General features: G+C 40.6%; 1 protein-coding gene and 1 pseudogene across 1 annotated transcript; both read right to left on the bottom strand.

Annotated features, from left to right (window-relative positions):
* Window positions 1-2: 2 nt before the first annotated feature.
* LOC136460247 (receptor-like protein 7) lies at window positions 3-1,238 on the bottom strand (annotated as a pseudogene).
* Window positions 1,239-3,236: 1,998 nt separating this feature from the next.
* LOC136461717 (uncharacterized protein At3g06530-like) lies at window positions 3,237-18,241 on the bottom strand. Its single transcript, XM_066461021.1, is given in 50 exon segments — window positions 3,237-3,604; window positions 3,607-3,631; window positions 4,052-4,195; window positions 4,197-4,223; window positions 4,433-4,575; window positions 4,578-4,625; window positions 4,628-4,683; window positions 4,872-4,924; window positions 4,926-5,276; window positions 5,377-5,412; window positions 5,414-5,617; window positions 5,619-5,669; window positions 5,671-5,802; window positions 5,804-5,995; window positions 5,997-6,065; window positions 6,184-6,393; window positions 6,566-6,759; window positions 6,762-6,904; window positions 7,248-7,315; window positions 7,406-7,501; window positions 7,789-7,968; window positions 8,063-8,264; window positions 8,336-8,541; window positions 8,697-8,786; window positions 9,485-9,589; window positions 9,663-9,734; window positions 9,842-10,012; window positions 10,179-10,254; window positions 10,346-10,520; window positions 10,602-10,683; window positions 10,804-10,961; window positions 12,210-12,363; window positions 12,463-12,612; window positions 12,714-12,811; window positions 13,414-13,591; window positions 13,847-13,954; window positions 14,041-14,180; window positions 14,665-14,833; window positions 14,946-15,020; window positions 15,187-15,315; window positions 15,398-15,480; window positions 15,631-15,779; window positions 15,867-15,956; window positions 16,058-16,113; window positions 16,237-16,407; window positions 16,652-16,825; window positions 16,912-17,029; window positions 17,113-17,208; window positions 17,294-17,507; window positions 17,908-18,241. Coding segments are annotated over 50 exon segments (6,471 nt in total). The 5' UTR covers window positions 18,065-18,241; the 3' UTR covers window positions 3,237-3,401.
* Between the last annotated feature and the right edge of the window lie 1,623 nt (window positions 18,242-19,864).

Genomic DNA, 19,864 nt, shown 5'->3' with positions numbered 1-19,864 from the left:
GATGGTATTCCTCCCACTACACCAGCCCCAGATACCTGCAATGAGCTTAAAGATCTTAGCTCACCAATTGAGAACGGAAGCTTGTGGGAGAAGTCTACTGCTGCAAGACCCAAGTTGTTCAAAGATTTAAGGTTGCTTATGGAACTCGGAATGGGACCAGAGAAGTTGGTGCTACTGACAAGCAAATCCGTCAAAATACTATTTGATGAGAAATTCAGCGGCAATGATCCAGATAATTTGAAATTATAGGTAATATCAACAATTGTTAAGTTTTTGTTTTGGAAGATCCTTGATGGGAACCATCCTTCAAGATGGTTGTCGGTAAGTTTAAGAACACTAAGGGAAGGTAGATCAGCGAAGGACTTTGGAATTGGACCTTGTAAACTATTATACTGTAAGTTAATGTCAGTGACCGGGGTTATGCTGGACAGTGATTCACAAATTGAACCATAGAGATTGCAACTTGGTAAGCTAAGAATCTCAAGTCGAGGAGTGGAATTAGCGAAAGTACTGCACCACAATGCCCCATTGCCGGACAAATCGACTGTGCCAAGATAAAGCTCTTTCAAATTACTAAGATTGGCAACTAATGATGCAATATTTGGCTCTACCAGCTCCCATTCTGACCAGGAACCAAGGGACCAAAAATTATCATTTTCATCACAAAGATCCATTTAGTAGGTCTAGGGTTACCAACTTGGTGAGCTGTCCTATTGCATGCGGTATTTGGCCATCAAAAACACATGAAGAGAGGTTGAGATGAACAAGTCAGTGAGTCGTTCAAACCCATCGGCAGGGAGTTGTGAGCCATTGAAGCTGTTCCAGGAAAGGTCCAGATGCCTGAGGGAGGTTAGATCAAAAGTGCAGGGTGCAGGGTGCCACTCTCTAACCCGCATCACCCAGGTCAAGGGTGGTCACGCGGCCCATCGGCATGCCGCAGCGAATACCCTCCCAGCCACAGCAGTCCGTGCCAGCCCGCCACGATGCAAGGGCAGTGCACGTCCCCCCTATCAAAGGGACCCAAGCCGTCGGTGGAGAAGGAACTCTTCAGCCGGAGCAACGCCGACGCCTGGTCCGGCCGGCAACGAACTGGTAGGGAAGTTTGGTTGCTGCTATAGGTGGTAAGAGAATAGGAGAGGGATTCCGAGGAATACGTGAACGAGAAACACTAGTAGCAGCTGTGGTGGTGGTAGCTTGCGGTGGTGGCCGGAGGTGGACGACATGTTGGAATGTTGATTGCCAATGTCGTGGGCTAAGAGCTTTGTTTCTTTCTCTACGGTGAATTATTGGTGATGGTCTGACCGTTCCCTCACTATCCTTATATATAGATATAGACAGATAGACAGACTGCACAGAGTCTGAACAGCATTTTTTTTGAAAGGTTGAACAGCATATGTTCACTAAGCGAACAAGTGGCTTTGCATTGCACACCCTGCAGCTGCGACGACTCACGACCGACGATAGCGTGAGTGCGTGACCAAGACCGAGACGAAGACGCTTTGCATTGCACACCCTGCAGCTGCGACGACCGACGAGCGTGAGTGCGCGACCAAGACCGAGACGAAGACACATCGCTGTGGCCTTGTGGGCAGGGGCGGAGGGCCCGGGCTGCAGCACACGGGTCCAGCTCACAAAATCACCATTACCAATAATGAGAGCCATCCATCTCACAAGATTTAATTAATGGTTAAAAATTAAGAGGAGGCGCGGACGAGCAGGTCTGACAGACGGACAAGCAGGTCTGACAGGCCACCGCCACAGCCACCCTGGCCGCCAACGGGCCGCAGGCACGGGCGACCTGGCCCCACCGCCACCGCGGACTTGGCAAGAGCCCGCCGGCCGACATTGCATTAGCGCTATGTTCGTTTGGGCTGATTTGGCTTATAAGCCATAGCTGAAAGTACTGTTGGCTGGTTTGGTGTGAGAAAAATATTGTTCGTTGATTGATAAGCCATGGTTTATCAGCCAAATACGACCAAGCGAACAGGCCGTAGAGCATTTGGAGCAGCAAGCGTTGTATCGAAAAAGTATACTTTCTACATAAGTAGATAGAAGCCCATCCAAGAACATAATGTGGGTGCTTTCGACTTGGAAATATACTAGCAAACATGTTTCTGCTTGCAATGGGATCCAATACATAGTGAGTTTTAACACGGGTTATGAGTTGGAGTCAAAAATTAAATTAACTTAGTGATAAAAATCTTTATTTCTTAAAAAGTCAAAGATTAAAATGGCTTTGATCCCTTATTATTGTTTGTTTTTTACTCTTATTATTATTTATTAGAACACAAAAAAACCAGGTGGAGAAAACAATGAAAACAAAATCAGAAAAGTCGAGCTAGTGTCAAAAACATCCTTGAGAAAAAAAAATCTAAGCATACTCGAAGTCAAGTATAAAATAGTGATGACAAAAATTAGAATATACTCTAGAAAATAGCCACAAAAAAAAATCATAACATGTTTAGAGCCAAGTAAAAAGCATCCAAATGAACGTACGTACTCGGAGCACGTTAAAACGAAAGAAAAAAGTGAAAAAAAAAACGAAACCAAAGAAATTCTACCTTCCTTCTTCCTCTTTATTGAGTAACTCCAAGAGAGATGCTATTTTTTATTTTAAGGCCCATTTTAGATAATTTATGATATAAAATAGTCTCCAACAGATATGCTATCTGGGTTTCCAAAATACTTATCCCATCGTTTCCTCTGCCTAGAAAAAGCAAGCCTGGGGCGCTTGCTATCAGCTATCTCGCCTGATTTCAACGGGGCTCCGGTATCTAGTTGATTTGTTTCAAAACGAATGTAGATGACGTGGCAAGTTTTAACTATGAAATAGGAAATTTACCATGGCTTGAGGAGATTTTATTTTAGAAGATGACTAAATCATGCATATTGAAATCTATTTTTGGCTAATCTCTTGAAGTTGCTCTTAGATTTTTATTCTTATATTTTTATATTTGGATTAAGATTCCTATTCCGTTTGCTCGGAGTTAGAGAGATCTCATTGATTAAGATTCCTAATTATCCATATTATTATATTTTCTATTTAGATTAAGATTCCTATTCACTCAAATCGGAGAGATCTAAGTAGATTTGGGATTCCTAGTTATTAAAGAAAAGGGCTATAGGTGATTTTTCACATTTACAAAGTTAGTTAAGGGATGACCCGAAAAAAAAAAGGTGGAGAAAATTTTTGCCTCTTTATTATTAGGTATAGATATAGATAGATATTGATAAGGTTTGGTTAATTGCACTTGTCTTGCATGAAGACACATGTGATTTAAGTTTCCAGGCATCACACAAATACGGTGACCTGTTGAGCTGTTGTTCTACAGGAAATGAGCAGGTGTTCTACAGTTCATCAACCAGACGGTACTATTGCGAGGAGCTGAGGCCTCACAGCCTCACAGGTACTGCCGGAGGCTTTCGCCGCTGAGGGTTTCCATCTCTTTCAAGATCTCCTGCGACAGTGTCTTGACAGGAAGCTCCACATCCTCGAGCAATTCACCCAGGAACGGGATGGTCTCTGGTACGAGAACGACGTACTCCTCCTTCAGATGTTGGACCATGTACCTGATAACCTTCAGGCCCAGCATTTTGGGGCGACTTTATCACTCCTGGTCTGCATCAGCACCTGCAATTTTATGAGAAAATTGTAAGACTGAGGGAGGTGAACGATAAATCCTGTACACACTCTTGTTCATAGTCTTTAGTCTTTACTATTTCTTTATATTATTATTTTATTAGGGTAACCTAAATCCTGTGAGCTACGAAATTACTTTAGTTAGTGCAGGTATATCACTAAGGCCCTGTTTGGATACAAAGTTTTTTTTGGAGTTTTAGAAAAATACCATGGTTTTGTGAAATACTTAGGTTTTCGAGTACCATGAAGTGTGTGGGTGCAACAAACTTTATGGTTTTGAATACAATGGATTGCTGAAACTGTAGTCTTTTTGGAGTTTTAAATACTCCACCCTAACCTCTTTTTTTCTAAACCACGGTTTTGCACATGGTTATTTGGCAAAAAAAACTGAAAACATTAAGAGATTCCCACCTCATGGTTAAGAGGCTTCCAAAGAACATCTGACCGTGCAGTGACTGCCATTTGGCCCAAGCACAAAATTATAGTTTCATCTACTTCTTCAATTGATGGAGCATCAAGAATTGATTCAATAGATTCTGGTGGTTCCACAACAAAACTGGGAGACAATAGGTTTCAAAAGAACCTGCAAACACCAAAAATATATTAAAATACAAAGATATCACTGGGAAAAACTGCATGGGTTGAAGGCAGACCGCAGATGGTATTAATATCATAGGAACAAAGAATGGTAACAGAACATGAAAGGTCACAGCCATGCACTTTTTTTTTTCTGTGACTTGCAAAAGCATGCCAACACAAAAAAGGAAACACTTGTACTATGAACCAACTAACCTGGAAATTAGAGGAATCAAGGATCTTCTGGTCATTATCATAGAGGAAACATTTGTGTAAGGATTTCAAAACTAGAGCTCTTAAATTCCACAGTTTTAACCCCAATAATTTATCTTTCTGTTCAACTTGAACATCTTCAAGTTGGTCTTCTTCTCTTCTTCTTTTTGCTTTGAACCAGCCAAAGCATCATCTCAGAGAGATACTGTATAGATCCCTCAAGTAGATACTTGAAGTAAGGTGTGAACAGGGACCTTCACAGAAAAATAAATAATCAAGGGACAGAAAATATATGGAAGCTGGTAGTTGACCAAAGCATGCTTTAGTTGGGGTTGTTAATAATGATGAGCTTAATACAAACAGACCAATAGCGTCAATACTGAGTTAAAGAAAAGGTGAAATCAACTTTAGGATACAGTATTTGATGCAGTTATGAAGGTACCTGTGTTTTTCAGCAAGTTTGTTAACCAATTTGTAGAAAACAATTGCACGGTCCCAAACTTTTCTTTGATGAGGACTCGTCAACTTCAGACTCAGCCCATTCCAAAGTGCGAAGAAAAAGTGGCCTAAAAGTGCCCTCTGTAAGCTTCATGGTGAGAGAGATTATGGCATGAATAATACTTTGCTCCACCATATTTATATTCTTCAAAGAGTCAGGGTGTTCGCGACGGAGATCAAGAGCTGCTAAACAATGTTCATATATTTTCGAATGGTAAGTTCCTACAGCCAGCCGGTCCATTGTACCAACTAGACTAGCAATCATATTGAATGCCAACGAAAGACTTGCATCTCCACAATTTGCAGCAAGGGAGTACAGATTAAGTAAAGGTGAGAGGATAAGCCGGACCTGCAGCCAATAACTTGATGAGATCCAAGGAAAAATAGGCACATTTATGTTTCATCATATGACAAAAGAAAAGAACTGAATAAATTTAGATGGAACATACTGGAACTTTTACAGTCAGTAACTCTCGAACACGTGCTTGCTTTTGCATCTAATTTGGGATGCATTTGAGTGCTACATTCAGGATGCAGTACTACCAGATCAAGTATTTCCTTCAGATATGGATTAACAAATTCACCCAGCTTTTCCACAATCACCTCAATTGTTGTCAGTGCTGACAGCAGCACAGCTATGTCTTGATTAGAAAGTTCAGCGGCAGTTCTAGTAGAACCATGAACATAATTTTCCACTAGGGCAACATGAAATTTGATGTGATATTAGCATTATATTTTTCATTGATTAATGGGAGTTGTGGTAATGCTTTTGATCCAATCACATTTATCAGAGAGCCCACAGTATGAATTAAAGCAGAAGACACAGCTGCCTCATCAGAGCCAATTTGATCAATGATTGTTGCAAGGCAGTTGCCTATAAACAGGATTATCAGAGGGATATTCTTTTGCTAGTGTTTCAAGCGAAGAAATAGCAGCAATTTTCACTTTAGTGTCCGAATCACCATCTCTGTAAATCAACTCCAGAATCTTTAAGCACAATTTGCTGAAATAAGGACCAGAGCTCTTGTCTACTTTGATAGCAGTAGTACCAGATATATGTTTAAGTTTTTCGTGCTTTCGTTTGATTTTTCTGGACCAAACTGTTTCCTCTGGCCGTTTCAGACAACATCCCAAGTGTCTGTAGAGAAGTACAAATCAATTGCGATCACATTGGAAAAAAGGTAGCTTCCAAGGAAATCAATTAGTGAAAATTACAACATAACAATAGAACAAAAAATCTGCTAACCAGCAAGTACCTTTCTTTTCACATGACTATCTGAATGATCCAACAGCCGAGTAATTCCTGTCAAATATGTTGAAGCACTCATCCATCCTGTAATAGTTTTGAGTATTGTATTTGTAAAATCTCTGACTTCTTTAGTAATGTCACTAGAAACATCTCTTGTTTTATCTCTGGCAAACACACCACACAAGACAACTTCCTCCATAAGTGCCCCAAGAGAACCTACAAGAGCAAAAGAAGACGGCACATAAAAATAAAGACTAAACAATTTCTGGAGTTCACTGTTAACTTGCCAGTAAATGAATGACAAAAAAATACTAATTAGACTCAGAGCAAAACAGAACATAGCATAGAGAAAAACGCTAATAGAGCAACAGTTAAACCAAATGAGCTACCTGGATAAAATTAGCAGCTTCCTCAGATTCAAGTTCAAAAATCAATTCTGTATCTTGTAACTTAAATAGAATAAGCCTCATTGCCAAATGTAGCATAAGATGTAGATCTTGCTTCTCATGGACCCTGATGTCTTTTAGTAGCTTACTCAAACAAGGAAACCATAATTTATAGGAAAATTGGTCGGTCACATTACTGCCAATCCATACTCCCACTCCTGTGACATAGCCAATCTATAATCGCTCCCATGATGTTCAGAAAAAGAGTGCGAAATCCGCTCAACCAACGAGTGTAATAGATGCATGATCACAGTACTCAAACTATTTTCCTTCCCCAAGGTCCTGAAAATAGTATAATAAATTTAGCCAGTTAGCCATATGCTACCTCCGTCCCAAAAAGAATCACACTTTAGCTTTGTCAGTTTGTCTTATGTCAAAACTATTTTATGTTTGACCAAGTTTATATAGAAGATTATTAACATTTATGACACCAAATAAGTACAGCATGAAACTACATTTCATGATGAATCTAATGACACTTAGTAATATGAATATTGGTATTCTTTGTATAAACTTAGTCAAACCTAAGATAGTTTAACTGAGGATAAAACTAGAATGCAATTCTTTTTGGGATAGAGTGAGCAAGAAATAAGAGAATGTTAATGAACTAGGGATAGAAAACTACCTTAAGAGGTAAACCATGAGCGTCAATCGCCTATGTTCAGGCACATCTGCTAAAGCTTTAATGAATATCTGCAACAGCAACAGTGCACAACCTTTTAATGCATTGCTGTTCAAGAAAATGAAAAACAGAAAGGAACTTCAAGGAAAACTATAGAGAACCTGAAGAAGCTTTTCTATACTTGTGGTCCTTGACAACCAACATGGGACTAAGACAGATAATAAATCCTCCAAAACACGTTGTGAGTGGCTGTCATCCTGCAAATATCAGACAGAAGGGGAAAAAAAAGGTGTTACTAGGAAACCAAAAGGATCTGTGTAGCATTACTTTCACAAACAAATGAGAAAATACATTAAAAGTGGATCTATTTCAAAATCAAAGTAAACATTGGCAAAGATTATGATTGTGGTAGTATAAATCAACACACAGAAAGAAGTCTCCTAGAACAAGAAAGAATTTAAAAAGAAACTCCATTCTGAAATGAAGGTCTGTCAATAATGGACTGCAGAAAGATCATATGTGCCCCCAGAAAATTTAAACAGACCTGTTTAATAGCATCCCCAATAGCGACAAACAAATCAACAATATTTTCTGACACCAGTTGTGGGCAAGCCTTTCCCAAAGAAGCTATCAAGGAAAAGCCATGATTCCGAGTTCCTACATCGCTGATGGACCGTACACAATCAATAAGAAGACCTACATTGGAGCTGCTGAACATTGCATCCTGCAGGAAGATATGTAATCCATAAATCCAAACAAATAAAGGAACCTCAAAAGAACAACTGGAGTGATCAAATGAAAATAACAAAAGCAAGTACATGGTGACCCGATTGTAGTGTATCTGTAATATCTTTGAGGGCCAGCAGTGTCAAGTGTTGAACTTCTTTTACAAAACTGGATAAATCAGGGATTTCAGATGAGGTATCTTGTTGGTTGTTATACTGACTAACAATTACTGAGACCCATTGATCAGAAAGGAGCTTCGATAGAATCTGGAAAAGAGGTTGCAATAAACACGACCTGCATGAGGGTGACATGTCAGTCGTAGACAACATAGGGTACTACACAAAAATAGTTATGTAGTTCCAGACCTTTGCTTCACATCTTTCTTAATAAACAAGATATCTAGAAGAGAAACAAGAATAGAAGCTACAGAGTTTTCTCCAAATATCTCCTCAAAACTGCAAAACACGTCAAGATTCCGATCTTCATTTCTCTTTATCTTTTTTGAATGTCTTCTTGCGCCATCAAGTGCTAAAATTAATTCAATAAACTTGACCAAAGTGGAAGAATGAACCTGCCGCAAGCAAAAATGTAAAAAGGGTATATAACAGTAAACATCAAATACAGGGATAATAAATTCCAGGACACAAAAGAAAAACTTAAGCAACAGAACAGATGTATTGGTCTTCTGGAAAATGTAAAAATAAAGAAAAGGGTATAGATACAAACATTAATACGCAGTAAAGCATCCCGTGCGGCATTTCGAACTTTGAAACTCTCAGTTCGAACCAAGGAAATAAGGCGTCCAACAACTTTTTCCTGCAAAAGCATGTTACCTAAATAAGCATAGTTAAAAGGTTCATGTTTACCTAACCTGATCTACTAGTTTCCAAACAAAAAAAAAATCATATATCAGGCAGAAATGGTAATCTCGACAGGTACAAACATATGCCAAAGTAACCTCATTTATGATCACATACATGTCAGAAATTATAACATTTAAGATCAAATTATGTCCAAAAGTGAGACCTAGCTAGTTATACAGTAAAGAACACAAAAAACTAGGAATGGTGGCAAATTCAAAAGAAATTCAGGAAAAGTGACGATTACCCATTAGCATAATTGCACTCAAATTTCATAGGCTCATGGTACACCAGTCATATAAAAATGACATTGTGATATACTAAGACATGATGCACAATTGCACATCCAACAATTTTTTTATTGGGTTAACATAAATGGATACGCAAGACAAGCAATATCACTTGCTACAAATATAACCTTTAGCATTGCCAAAAATATATTATATGCTGCTTTTGTTCAGTAAATTATGCAATGGCAAATTACTGTATGCAGAACAATTTAGTTGCATAAACAAGAAAAATTCCTAGACGGTAAAAAAAAAGGACTCCAAGTTTTTTCCTGTGTAAGATGTGCAGATAATTGAAATGGCACCAAACAAGCAGTTCTAAAATAAAGAAAATGTAATGTGGGATGATATAATGCAAGAAAAGAACCTTAGTATCGGTCTTTAAATTATCAAAGAACCCTGGTTGAAGATTCTGCAGGACAGTAAGACATGGCATCACAACAACAGGATCACCTGGAGACGGAGCATCAACCTAAAGTTCTATACAGTTAGTTGAGTCCAGAAGGTAATTTTGATATCTGTAGTTAACAGAAGGTTTTGCTCACCTTTAAAGCTTTCATCAGAGGTTTGAACATGTTAAAACCAATATTTGCATGATCTGGCGTTGAGATCAAAACCTACAAAAAACACAGCGGCAGTAAATATGCATAATGGCTATTCTACTTGACGACATATATACTATCATCCATGGACATATATATACAAATCATGATGACATGTTTACCTCCAAAAGCAAGCATAAGGTATGCATTTCATGGGTGGATAGGATCTGATTGCAATTATGTCGATTCTGATACTGATCACGACGGTCCAGAAGATCAAAGAACAGAGACTTCACATCTTCTGCATGAAATAAGATGCTTCCTACTCCTTTCAGGACTGACAGAACCATAAACTGCAACATGTTTCAAAATATCAATCACCATAAAAAAAATAGGTGCCCATGCATATGCATTTGCTTCTGTGGTAGTGATTGGGGTTAAGTGAATGAATTACAATGTGTGGGAGTGTGTTAGTAGGCTAGACTTAGTGATTTGACTCGAGATTGCAGATCAACCAACCTTTCCATAAGGAGGGAGCTTCAAAGCAGAGCGCAAGATGAAAGTAAGAATAGTATCCTTTGTATGCTGGTCGAATCTGATAAGAGAAACAAAAGAGAGTGTTACACCCCAATTAATAATGAGTACACAAGAGAAGTGTATCTGTAGAAGAATGAAACCAGGACAACCTTTCATGGAGATTCTCGGGAACCAGCATATCATTACATGGGCTCAGCATAGATGAAATATATGCAGGAAGAAATTTTGCGTCCGAGGAGATCATGGTCTTTTGGTTAACCAACAAGTCAAGGAAACTACCAAAAGTTGGTGATGACAAGTATTGAGGTAATTTGATGTTGTTTCCTGTATATGTTAGATCAGATAATAAATATCAACAACGAATTGGTCCACATGGAAATAAATATGAAGATAAGGCTAACAGACCATTTCTTGGTACTGAAGTGCTCAAGCGCTGCCAAACCAAAGATAACCCCTCAATACACTTAATCGCAGATGACCTTATATCCTACAACATATAAGACAATAAACATGTTCAATATCTAGATAGAAGAGCTGTAAGCAGGACAACAGAAGGAGCTAGCTCACAGATTACCAGACACAAAAAGTATTGGGGGTGTATTCATACCTTGTTATCATGAGCGAGTGGGGGAATAATGGAAGGAAAGCCTAGTAGAAGCTGCATACAGATGCTTTCATCCAAGCTATTACTTTCAGAGGAAGCGCACTTGGAACAAATAGATGCAAGCACAAGAAGACTCTCCACTTGAACTCTTTCTGATAAATCTACATAAACTTCAGGATTATCATCAATAATTTACAAAAGATGAATATAAAGGGATGGGCAAGTTGCTTAAGGAATAACGAGTTATTATACACTAAAATATTAGAAAAGCAATCGGCCACCAATGAACTTGGTTACAACAATGAAAGACAAGGCATGGCTATGGAGGTGTAACACTTGCAACTATGGAACTCAGCCAGTCATCAAAGGCAGAGAAAAGGGTGTTGTGTAGGTCAAGCGCTGTAAAAGATGTGCAATGTAAGCTCCCATGAAGCATGGCTGAGTGACAGTTTAACACGCTGGGTGCTGGGTAATATGATATTAATGTAAAAAAAAATCATTGCAAAAGCACAGGCATTTAACAAGAGGAATAGAATGATTCTGGTGTCCCCTTGAGCCCATGTCTACATTGCAAGCACCCTTAAAAAAAACACAACGAGGGAAAAAAAATTATGTCCATACTACACGTTAAGTAATATTGTCTGCACTTGCAGAAGTTCAATCCTTAATTTTTCACTAGTAAATAAAACCAAATAGAACCAGTACATGCAATGTGGACATGCGGTATGCAGACGAAATAGTGACGGCAAGATAAGGCCTGATCACCCTCAGGTTGCCAGGGTTCTCCCTAGTAACTTGAGGTTCTGATTGATGCCGGATTAGTGGGCAAAGCCCTTTCTAAATATTATTGATTGATTAGTGAGGCTACCTTTATACACTGGGTGTCATATGACCATTTTTGGAAACACTAGATCAGCTAGGAAATAGAAGCATCAAAACAGGAATAGTGTGAAAAAGAGATTCCTCAACTGGTTATGGGTTAGCCGAGACTAGTTCGCTAAGGATCCAGCCAATCCACAACTATATGACTCCTACACTTTTTTTGGTATCATATTTAATGGATACTGACAATCCATACAATAATTGCAATATCTTATTGTTATCTTTTGAAAAACTAAACACACTATTTGCTGTTGGGATGTGGAACACTGGAAACCATGGGCCGTCACTAATAATTGCCCAAAAAGGAGAAATCACAGCCTGATAGAACAATTATTAAGAACATATTATAGGGTTGGTTGACTGCAAAACAATAGAAAACTAAGCCCCTAAAAACAAAGTCAAGGTATAAAATATCAAGTTTAGACAAAAGCACAACACTAAGAATGAAAAATACCCATCTACAACATGCTTAGTCTGGTAGAGTAACAGAATAAGCTTTGCTTAAGGGGGAGAACAATGTAGCAAACCTTCATCCAGAAAGTACTTCGAAATAAATTGAAAAGGTGCTCCAATGCAATTAACAACAAGATACTGTAGGTGCTTCTGGAAGATATTTTTGGCAGGTGATACAAGGAAGAAGAGAAACAAATCATCCAGCATTGTGTTTTCACCACCGCCAACCTGGATATATATAACAGAAATATAGCAAACATCATGACATATTCTCGGAAGGGAAGTGAGAAGAATAGGTGAAGCTGCTATTGCTTGACAGTTACATACCACGGGATTCTGCTTAAAACAGGAGGACTGCACCTTTAGGATACCCCAAAATATACAGACAAGGATTCTAACATTCAATGCCTCTGTGTCTCTGTTGAAAAAATGCTTCACCAATTCTAAACTGCACATCTCAATGTTGTCAATGCTGATCTGCAAAGCAAAAAAAAAAGAAAAAAAGAAAGAAAGAAAGGTTTATGGCCATACAATATTGGCATATCATTCAACATTGAATGGTAAAGTAAAGAATATACCTCATTACCAACACCACTATCTTCGGGCTGTATGTTATGCCATTCATCCTTCAGGACTGGCAAACAAGCATGACAAAGATTCACCTGCTCGTCCAAAACTGAAAAGGAACAAGTAAATATCAGCCTATATGGTTGTCTTTCAAAGAAGCCAACATATCAGGATCACAGGAGTCTGTTATATACAGCATTTATATATCATTCAAGAGATATTTTTTTTAGTATGCATGCGCAAGGGAGGTAGGAACTATTAGATGACAGGTGCTATACCAAGAGAAAGAATTGACAATTAATAAGGATTTCATGGAGTAAATAACAGCACTCTCAGTAGCACATGATAATAAATAATACTCCCTCCGTTCCTTAATATAAGCCATATAGATTTCTAAAGAAAATTCCAAAATATAGGTACGTATCAGCTCCCACGCCGATTAGTTTGGAAACTTTCCCACCGTACATAGCACATGCCCCAACTAATCTCTTAGATTTAGGAAGCAATCTGATTAGGAGCGAGAAGATGGCCTGATTTTCCTTTTTTTCCTCGGTCTCACATCCTTCCCTAAGCCGTGCGTTAATATTGGTGCTAAAAACTATATGGCTTATATTAAGGAACGGAGGGAGTAATTAGAACAGAATTGTTATTGCAACCATCATAAGTTCTACCAGAATGGTATAGCAAAGTGAACAGCAAAGATGGGCATACCTTCTGTGGAAACAAGTGATTGCAATACTATGAGTAGAAACAAAGTTTTAGAAAATCTACTTCCACTTCCAGAGTTAGCCAACCACTCCACATGCTTATTTGGGTCAGCTAGGAAAGTCTCAGCAAAAGCATTGATGTTCTTCATGTTAATAGAAGCAATGGAGTCTGCACTCATGTTCTGTAACAACATAATGGGTAGAAGAATTACATACAAACAAACAGAACAAAATATGATCATATAGATCGAAACATCAAGAAAATAGACATTTCAATCATAAAAAGCACAGCCTCAAATTTCTAAGGGTTCAAGATATGGGCATTAAGAATAAGAGCAATCATGCACAAATGCTGGGGAGGGGGATGATAGGCTTACACTAAAGATCAACACAGCATAGCAAGAGGCACAATTAGTCTGGCCAGTAAGAAACCTCACCTTCATTTTATCAAAATTGACCCCATCATATACAAGAGAACTACTTGTGTAGAACTCCCATTGTATTTTCTTAGCTAGCTCCAAGGCCTTTAAGTTCACCCTAATGGTCTGTGTTCCATTTCAACACTGAAAGTTAGAATCAACACATGACAGTACAAAAGGGTAGATAGAATAATGGAAGATAACTAGGTAACCTTTGGGTGAACAATAAGGAGACGAAACACTAATGTAGCTATATCCTTGGCATGTTCCATATGATGCGATTGGTATTCCGTTACCAGCTTTTCCAAGCAAGAAACAGCAACATCAGAAGCTTTTGATGCTTTTGAACCACCTGGAGAATCATAAACAAAATTCATATAGCCGTGATTAAAAAAATACTTTCCAATGTGCTATATCACCATACGTCCGTACCATAGAACATTTCAGATCAAATCACAGATAAGGGTTCCGAACAAGGGCAAACATAGAAATATTAAACCAATGTACAACCTAATGAACCTTAGCTACAATGAATATACAGCAAAAGAAGTGGCATAAAACATCTGGCTTGGTGGTCCAGGCTAGAAGACATCAATGGATGCACTTTCTGTCAATGCTGATCTCTATTATTTAAAAACCTTCATGAATAAATTAGTTTTTATCTGTGCTTTTATATTTAAAGTGCACTATAAACTAGCTATAGATCTCATGTAAATGGATAGAAAAAGGTAGAAGGCAATATAAATAATTCTGCAGACCTCTTCCCTAGAATTTAAAAAAAAAAAAAAACTCATTCAATTGGGCCAAAAAACAAGCAGACATTGAAGAATACCCACCTTTGTTAATGATTTTGATGCATTTGGTGAGCACGCCATCATATGCTTTTAACAGGCTATCAGGATTGGCAACAACAGCTAGTCCTTCTATGGATAAAGCAGCTTGGACAACACTTAGATCATCGTCATACAGACTGCATAATATAGCATCTTGCATATTGATAAACTTCTGCACGAACTCAGAATTAGAAACATAAGCCAGTAGATCATCATCTGAGGAAAGCTTCAATAAAACAATGAACATATAAAAGCAAACATTTCGAGAGAGCAAAATTTGTTACCTGTGGATTTAGAGTACTGTTATTGAAGATGCCAGATGTAGCAACTTTTGAGAGAGCAGATTGACGAACCGCAGCCTGCATCATATATAAAATTGCACTGCATCAAAGACTAGAAAACACACGATCCAAAGTATGATTTGAAGGGCAAGAAATCATTCTAGAGGCATTAAGATAGGATAAAATTCACCAGAGTTTCCACGGAAAGTAAAATTCTACACCAAGTTTCATATCATATATGTACCTTTGGATGATCCAGACTGAACCAAATGTTCGAGTCGGATATTTCAGTTGGCAAGTTCTTGCTTTCATCAAACACTATGCCGAAAACCTCAGAAATAGAATCCCCTCCCGATGAATTAATTTCAGAGTTCTGAGAACAGGGAGAAAGAAGGGTCAAACAACGGCAATAAGAACTGACAAGTTCCATAAGTGGAAAGTGTGTCATCTGGTACCTCAAGAAATTTACGAATAGCATCACGCAGCTCCAGGGGATATTTTCTTTCAAGTGCGCTAAAATTTTTCTTAGCCCATAATTCTGGAAAATAGATGAACAATATATATGAAATACTACATAGTACATACAGTACAGAAAACCACGATATGCTTAAAATAAACGTATGCACAAAAAAGAAAAGAAAATTATTTGGTAAGTTTAAAATGGAATTGAAGCAGCTGTTCCAGCTACCTGTGTGATTGATATCTGGGTTTCCTGTGGCCTGAGATACCTTGATACAGTTTCTAAGAACCTTGCACACAATACTTTCAATGAAATTCTTCACCGGCAGAGTCTCAATAGTTTCAATCAGGTGTGTGTGGCAGGAACCATCGGAAATACTGTTCACATGTTAAGAGTTATAAACATTCATACAAAGCCAGGGAGAAATATGCAAATATAATCACATCAGATAAGCAAAAAATCACCTGTAGTCAATTAATGATTCAACATAAAGCCTAATGAATCTCTCGATGTTGTATTCACTGGATAATACAGAAAGTATACCAGAAAAATCCCTGAAAAAAGTTTACCATAGGAATTCAACACTTCAACACCAGAAGGAGAAACAGAAACAGAGCAAATATATAATGTATATGCTGGGAAAACAACAGTAAACCTGATGTCTTTCAAAATCATCAATGGCTTCTTAGGGAAATCATGGACAGATTGGGACTGTAAAATTAGCAGACATTTATCAATACTTCTAGCTCAGCATCACCTATATTGAGTTCAATATATTTACATAGCAAGCCAGAACTTTCTAAGGATATGTATGACAAGAAGTTGAATCCAAACCTGAACAAGACTTATAAGAGCCATCACCGAGACACGAAGCCATGGCAAGTCAACTGACTCAGATGCATCATGTTGCGCAGTCCTTGCAACAAAGAAAATCAAATTTTGGACAAGTTTAGGCGCTAGAGTCGCCCGGGTTCCAAGTACCCCAACAATCATAAGAGCGCCAGCCTGGTCATAAAGATCCAACATAACTATAGTTATAACTATGCTCAGAAAGCAGGATGTCAATAGTTCTTTACGGTAAGTAAATCCAGATAGCACAATAAAAGGTTCATAACGAGGGATACGAAGTAGTGTACACACACTATCCAGTTGAGGGTTGCAAATTAAAAGGGAAAGAAAAAGAAAATATAAGGTTACGAATTCAATCATTGAAAAGGGGCCAAAAAAGTTACAAATCATTTGAGGTAACCTTGTATTCCTGGTCTCGCGTCACTGCAGGATTAAGAGAGTCAAACACAAATCCCAACACCCTCTGCACTACATCTGTGTCAAGCTTAGGGACAGCACCCAAGCACTCAACAATCACAGCAGTGCAAAAGCAGACAACCGTCCTTGAGTGACTGAATTCCTTTGTTGGTGTAACCTGGAAGTAAAATGAATTATCAACAAATAAGATCCAAAATCATGACAGAATCCAACCATTAAAAGGGTTATTAATTTCGGCCTTACATAGCTGCAGATGGTCTCCAGCACAGCCTTATCACGGATGCACTGCTGCACTAGAACACTCCTGGGTGGTGGCGCACCTGAGGACTTGACGCCACCAAGAAATGTCCACTTACTATTCCTGAAAACACATCATCGAGCACAAGTTAATATTGAAGACCAATGGAGAAAATAAGCATCAATCCAGACCAGAGCCACACTCACCCTACGTTGACCAACTGCACGATCCGGACAAACACATGTGTATCATGGTATGGCAGTGCGCTCAGCAGCAACTCATCTGAATTGTATACATGCACCCTACATGAAGGTTTCCACCAGAAACAAGACAATAAGCTAGAGCTCGTAGGAGCCATCGTCAAAAGTAGCTGAGCTAGGTTCGTACAGGTATCGGCGGATAAGGTATTCGAGGGTCTTGAGGGCAGAGGGAAGATGCAAATAGCCAGCTAGAAGGCGAAGGTAGGTGGAGATGGACTTGTTGAGTTTGTCGTTCTCCTTGGGAGTCATCTGTTCGCGGTTCACCTCAAGGCTAGTCTCCCTGAACAGAGTGTTGCTGTATCTTGCAAACCTCTCGTCTATGCTGGTAAGGTGCTCCAACCCTGAAAAGCAATTTGATTCAGATACTGTAGAGGAATAGAAGCTCTTTGATTGATGAAGCACCTCATATGCAAAACTAAATCGGTTTTGTTTTTCAGAACTTCGTTCATTTTGAGATATTAGTAAAGTTTCAGAAAATCACATGAATAACTGCACAAGCATAAACAACTAGGCGTACTCTGTACTCGGATGGGATGAACCTGCAAGTAGCAGCTAAACTCCAAAGGGAATTCGGAGAAAGCTGATTGGAGTATTATATGGGAGCTCAAATAAGAACCAAACAAAATTCTAGAACGCTCGGATTAGCGGAAAATGCCACCAAGTTTTCCTCCATGAAATACTGGCTACTCTAGAAGCATCAGCATGCTAGAACCAATCAGGTCGGCGGTTAGCGGTACGCACCAGAGAGGGCGATGGGCAGGATGGCACGGAGGTCGATGTCGGCGGCCTCCTTTGCGTCGAAGAGCACAGACGGCCGGGTGACGGGCCGCCGGGCCGGCTCCGGCGCGGCGCCGAGCGCCGACTTGATGGCCTTCAGCTGCGATGCGATAGACGACATCGCCGATAGCTCGTCTCCTTAGCGGTGGCCGCGGCTCTCTTGAGGAGAAAAGCTGGTGCCGCCGCTACTGAAACTGAACCCTAAACCCTGCGCGGCGCAAGGCGGGGCGGCGGCGGTGACGGGGTCGGGGGAGAATCGATGGAATTGGTCGGCTTTTCGGCTTCGTGGCGGTGACAGGCAGGGGAGAAGGCTTACCTACAGCCCGCCTAAAGCCCGGTCCAGTATAATTATGATCCTGCTGGGCCCTTAAACGAGTTCTCGATGACTCGATGAATCTTTTGATCTGATGCGTGCCTGCGTTTGTTGGGCCATTTCGCTGCGACAGCAGGCGATGAAACCGTGTTGGACGCGCTGCTGCTTGCCTTCACTCCGGCTCGAGAAAGGAACAGACGGTAGCTACTTGGGTGTGTTAGGTTTGGTGGCCAACCCCTAACCAATTTTGACACGTTTGGTTACTTGGAAGTGGGCTAGAGCCTGGCTAGCACTGGCCATCTGTACTACTGTGGCCTGGCCAGGACTCCTGTCACCTTTCGGCCTGTTCGCTGGTTGGTTTCTGGGCTGGTTTGGGCTGGCTGGTGCTGGTTTATTGTGAGAGAAAAACACTGTTGGCTGGCTGGTTTGGGCTGGCTGAAACCAACAAGCGAACAGGCTGTTTGTCTGCTCTGCTGCTCCTCCCCCCGGTACTCAGCTGCTCCTCCCCGCCGGTGGTGTTCCCCTGCTCGTCCTCCCCGCTGGTGGAGGTCCCCTGCTCGGCCCCACCACTCGCCGCTGTAGATCCGGCTATGGCGACCAAGGGGAAGCTCGGGGCCGTGGCCGCCGTGGAGGCCCAGCGGAGCACCTCCTCCTTCGCTGCAGATCCGGCGGCCCTCCCTATTGGCCACCCCCATGCGGCGACGGGTACGGAAGAGGACCGCAGCGGCAGATACATAAGAGGACCGCGGCGGCGGGACCACAGGTGGCGCCTAACGCAAGGTGCCGCCCTGCTCGCCATGGTGCCACCTTTGGGCGCAAGCCCTGGTGCCGCTCTGCTCTGCCGTGGTGCCACCTTGCTGCTCTGTCGTAGTGGTGCGCCTGGTCCACCTCTAGATTGTCGGCTCCATGACGATGTCAGATCGAAGCTTCGAATAATCGTATCGTTTCTTGTTCTCGTAGACGAGGTAGGCGGGGTCGCCGTGCTCGTCCGTGCCGCGCTCGACGTGGTGGAGCGCGGTGATGGGCGGGAGCGCGACCTAGGTGCTGGTGATGGGGCTGACGACAGATCGGAGGCCTCGTCGGTGGTGACCAGCCAGCCATGGTGGTGTTCGAGAATGCAGATTAGGTGTTCGACGAAATGTCTAAGAGGCGGTAACCTTACCAGAATAAAGAAAAAGGTAATTCTAATGCAAAACAAATTAGACAACCAAACACACACAATGCTAGCCAGGCTTAGTCAATACATGGCTTGGGCTGTCCAGAAATAGACCAGAAAACCAAACGCACCCTATGCTACATGAAAACACGATCCGTTCTCGGCCACCATGCATCAAACATCGCCGTGAGTCCGTGACCAGTGAGCAAAAATTGGCACCGTGTATCGGAGAAGCAAGGGGTCCAAATCGCCATCCATTGGGAGATCCATTCAAACGGATAGGCAAGGACAAAGTTCTGATTTTCACAGATTGGCTCCCTAAGCAATTTCTCATATCATATCATCGTATGCAATGCAATAATGAAAAAAGCCAAAACTGCAGCCAGAATGCCAGATTCAACCATATACCTTGACAGAACAGCGTTTCAATTTTCAAATGTACGCACTGCTGC

Source organism: Miscanthus floridulus, chromosome 6 (genome assembly GCF_019320115.1).
Source record: "Miscanthus floridulus cultivar M001 chromosome 6, ASM1932011v1, whole genome shotgun sequence".
In the NCBI taxonomy this organism is placed as follows: domain Eukaryota; kingdom Viridiplantae; phylum Streptophyta; class Magnoliopsida; order Poales; family Poaceae; genus Miscanthus; species Miscanthus floridulus.
Note: the sequence above shows the minus strand (reverse complement) of the source record. Positions and strands in the feature narration are given on the sequence as shown.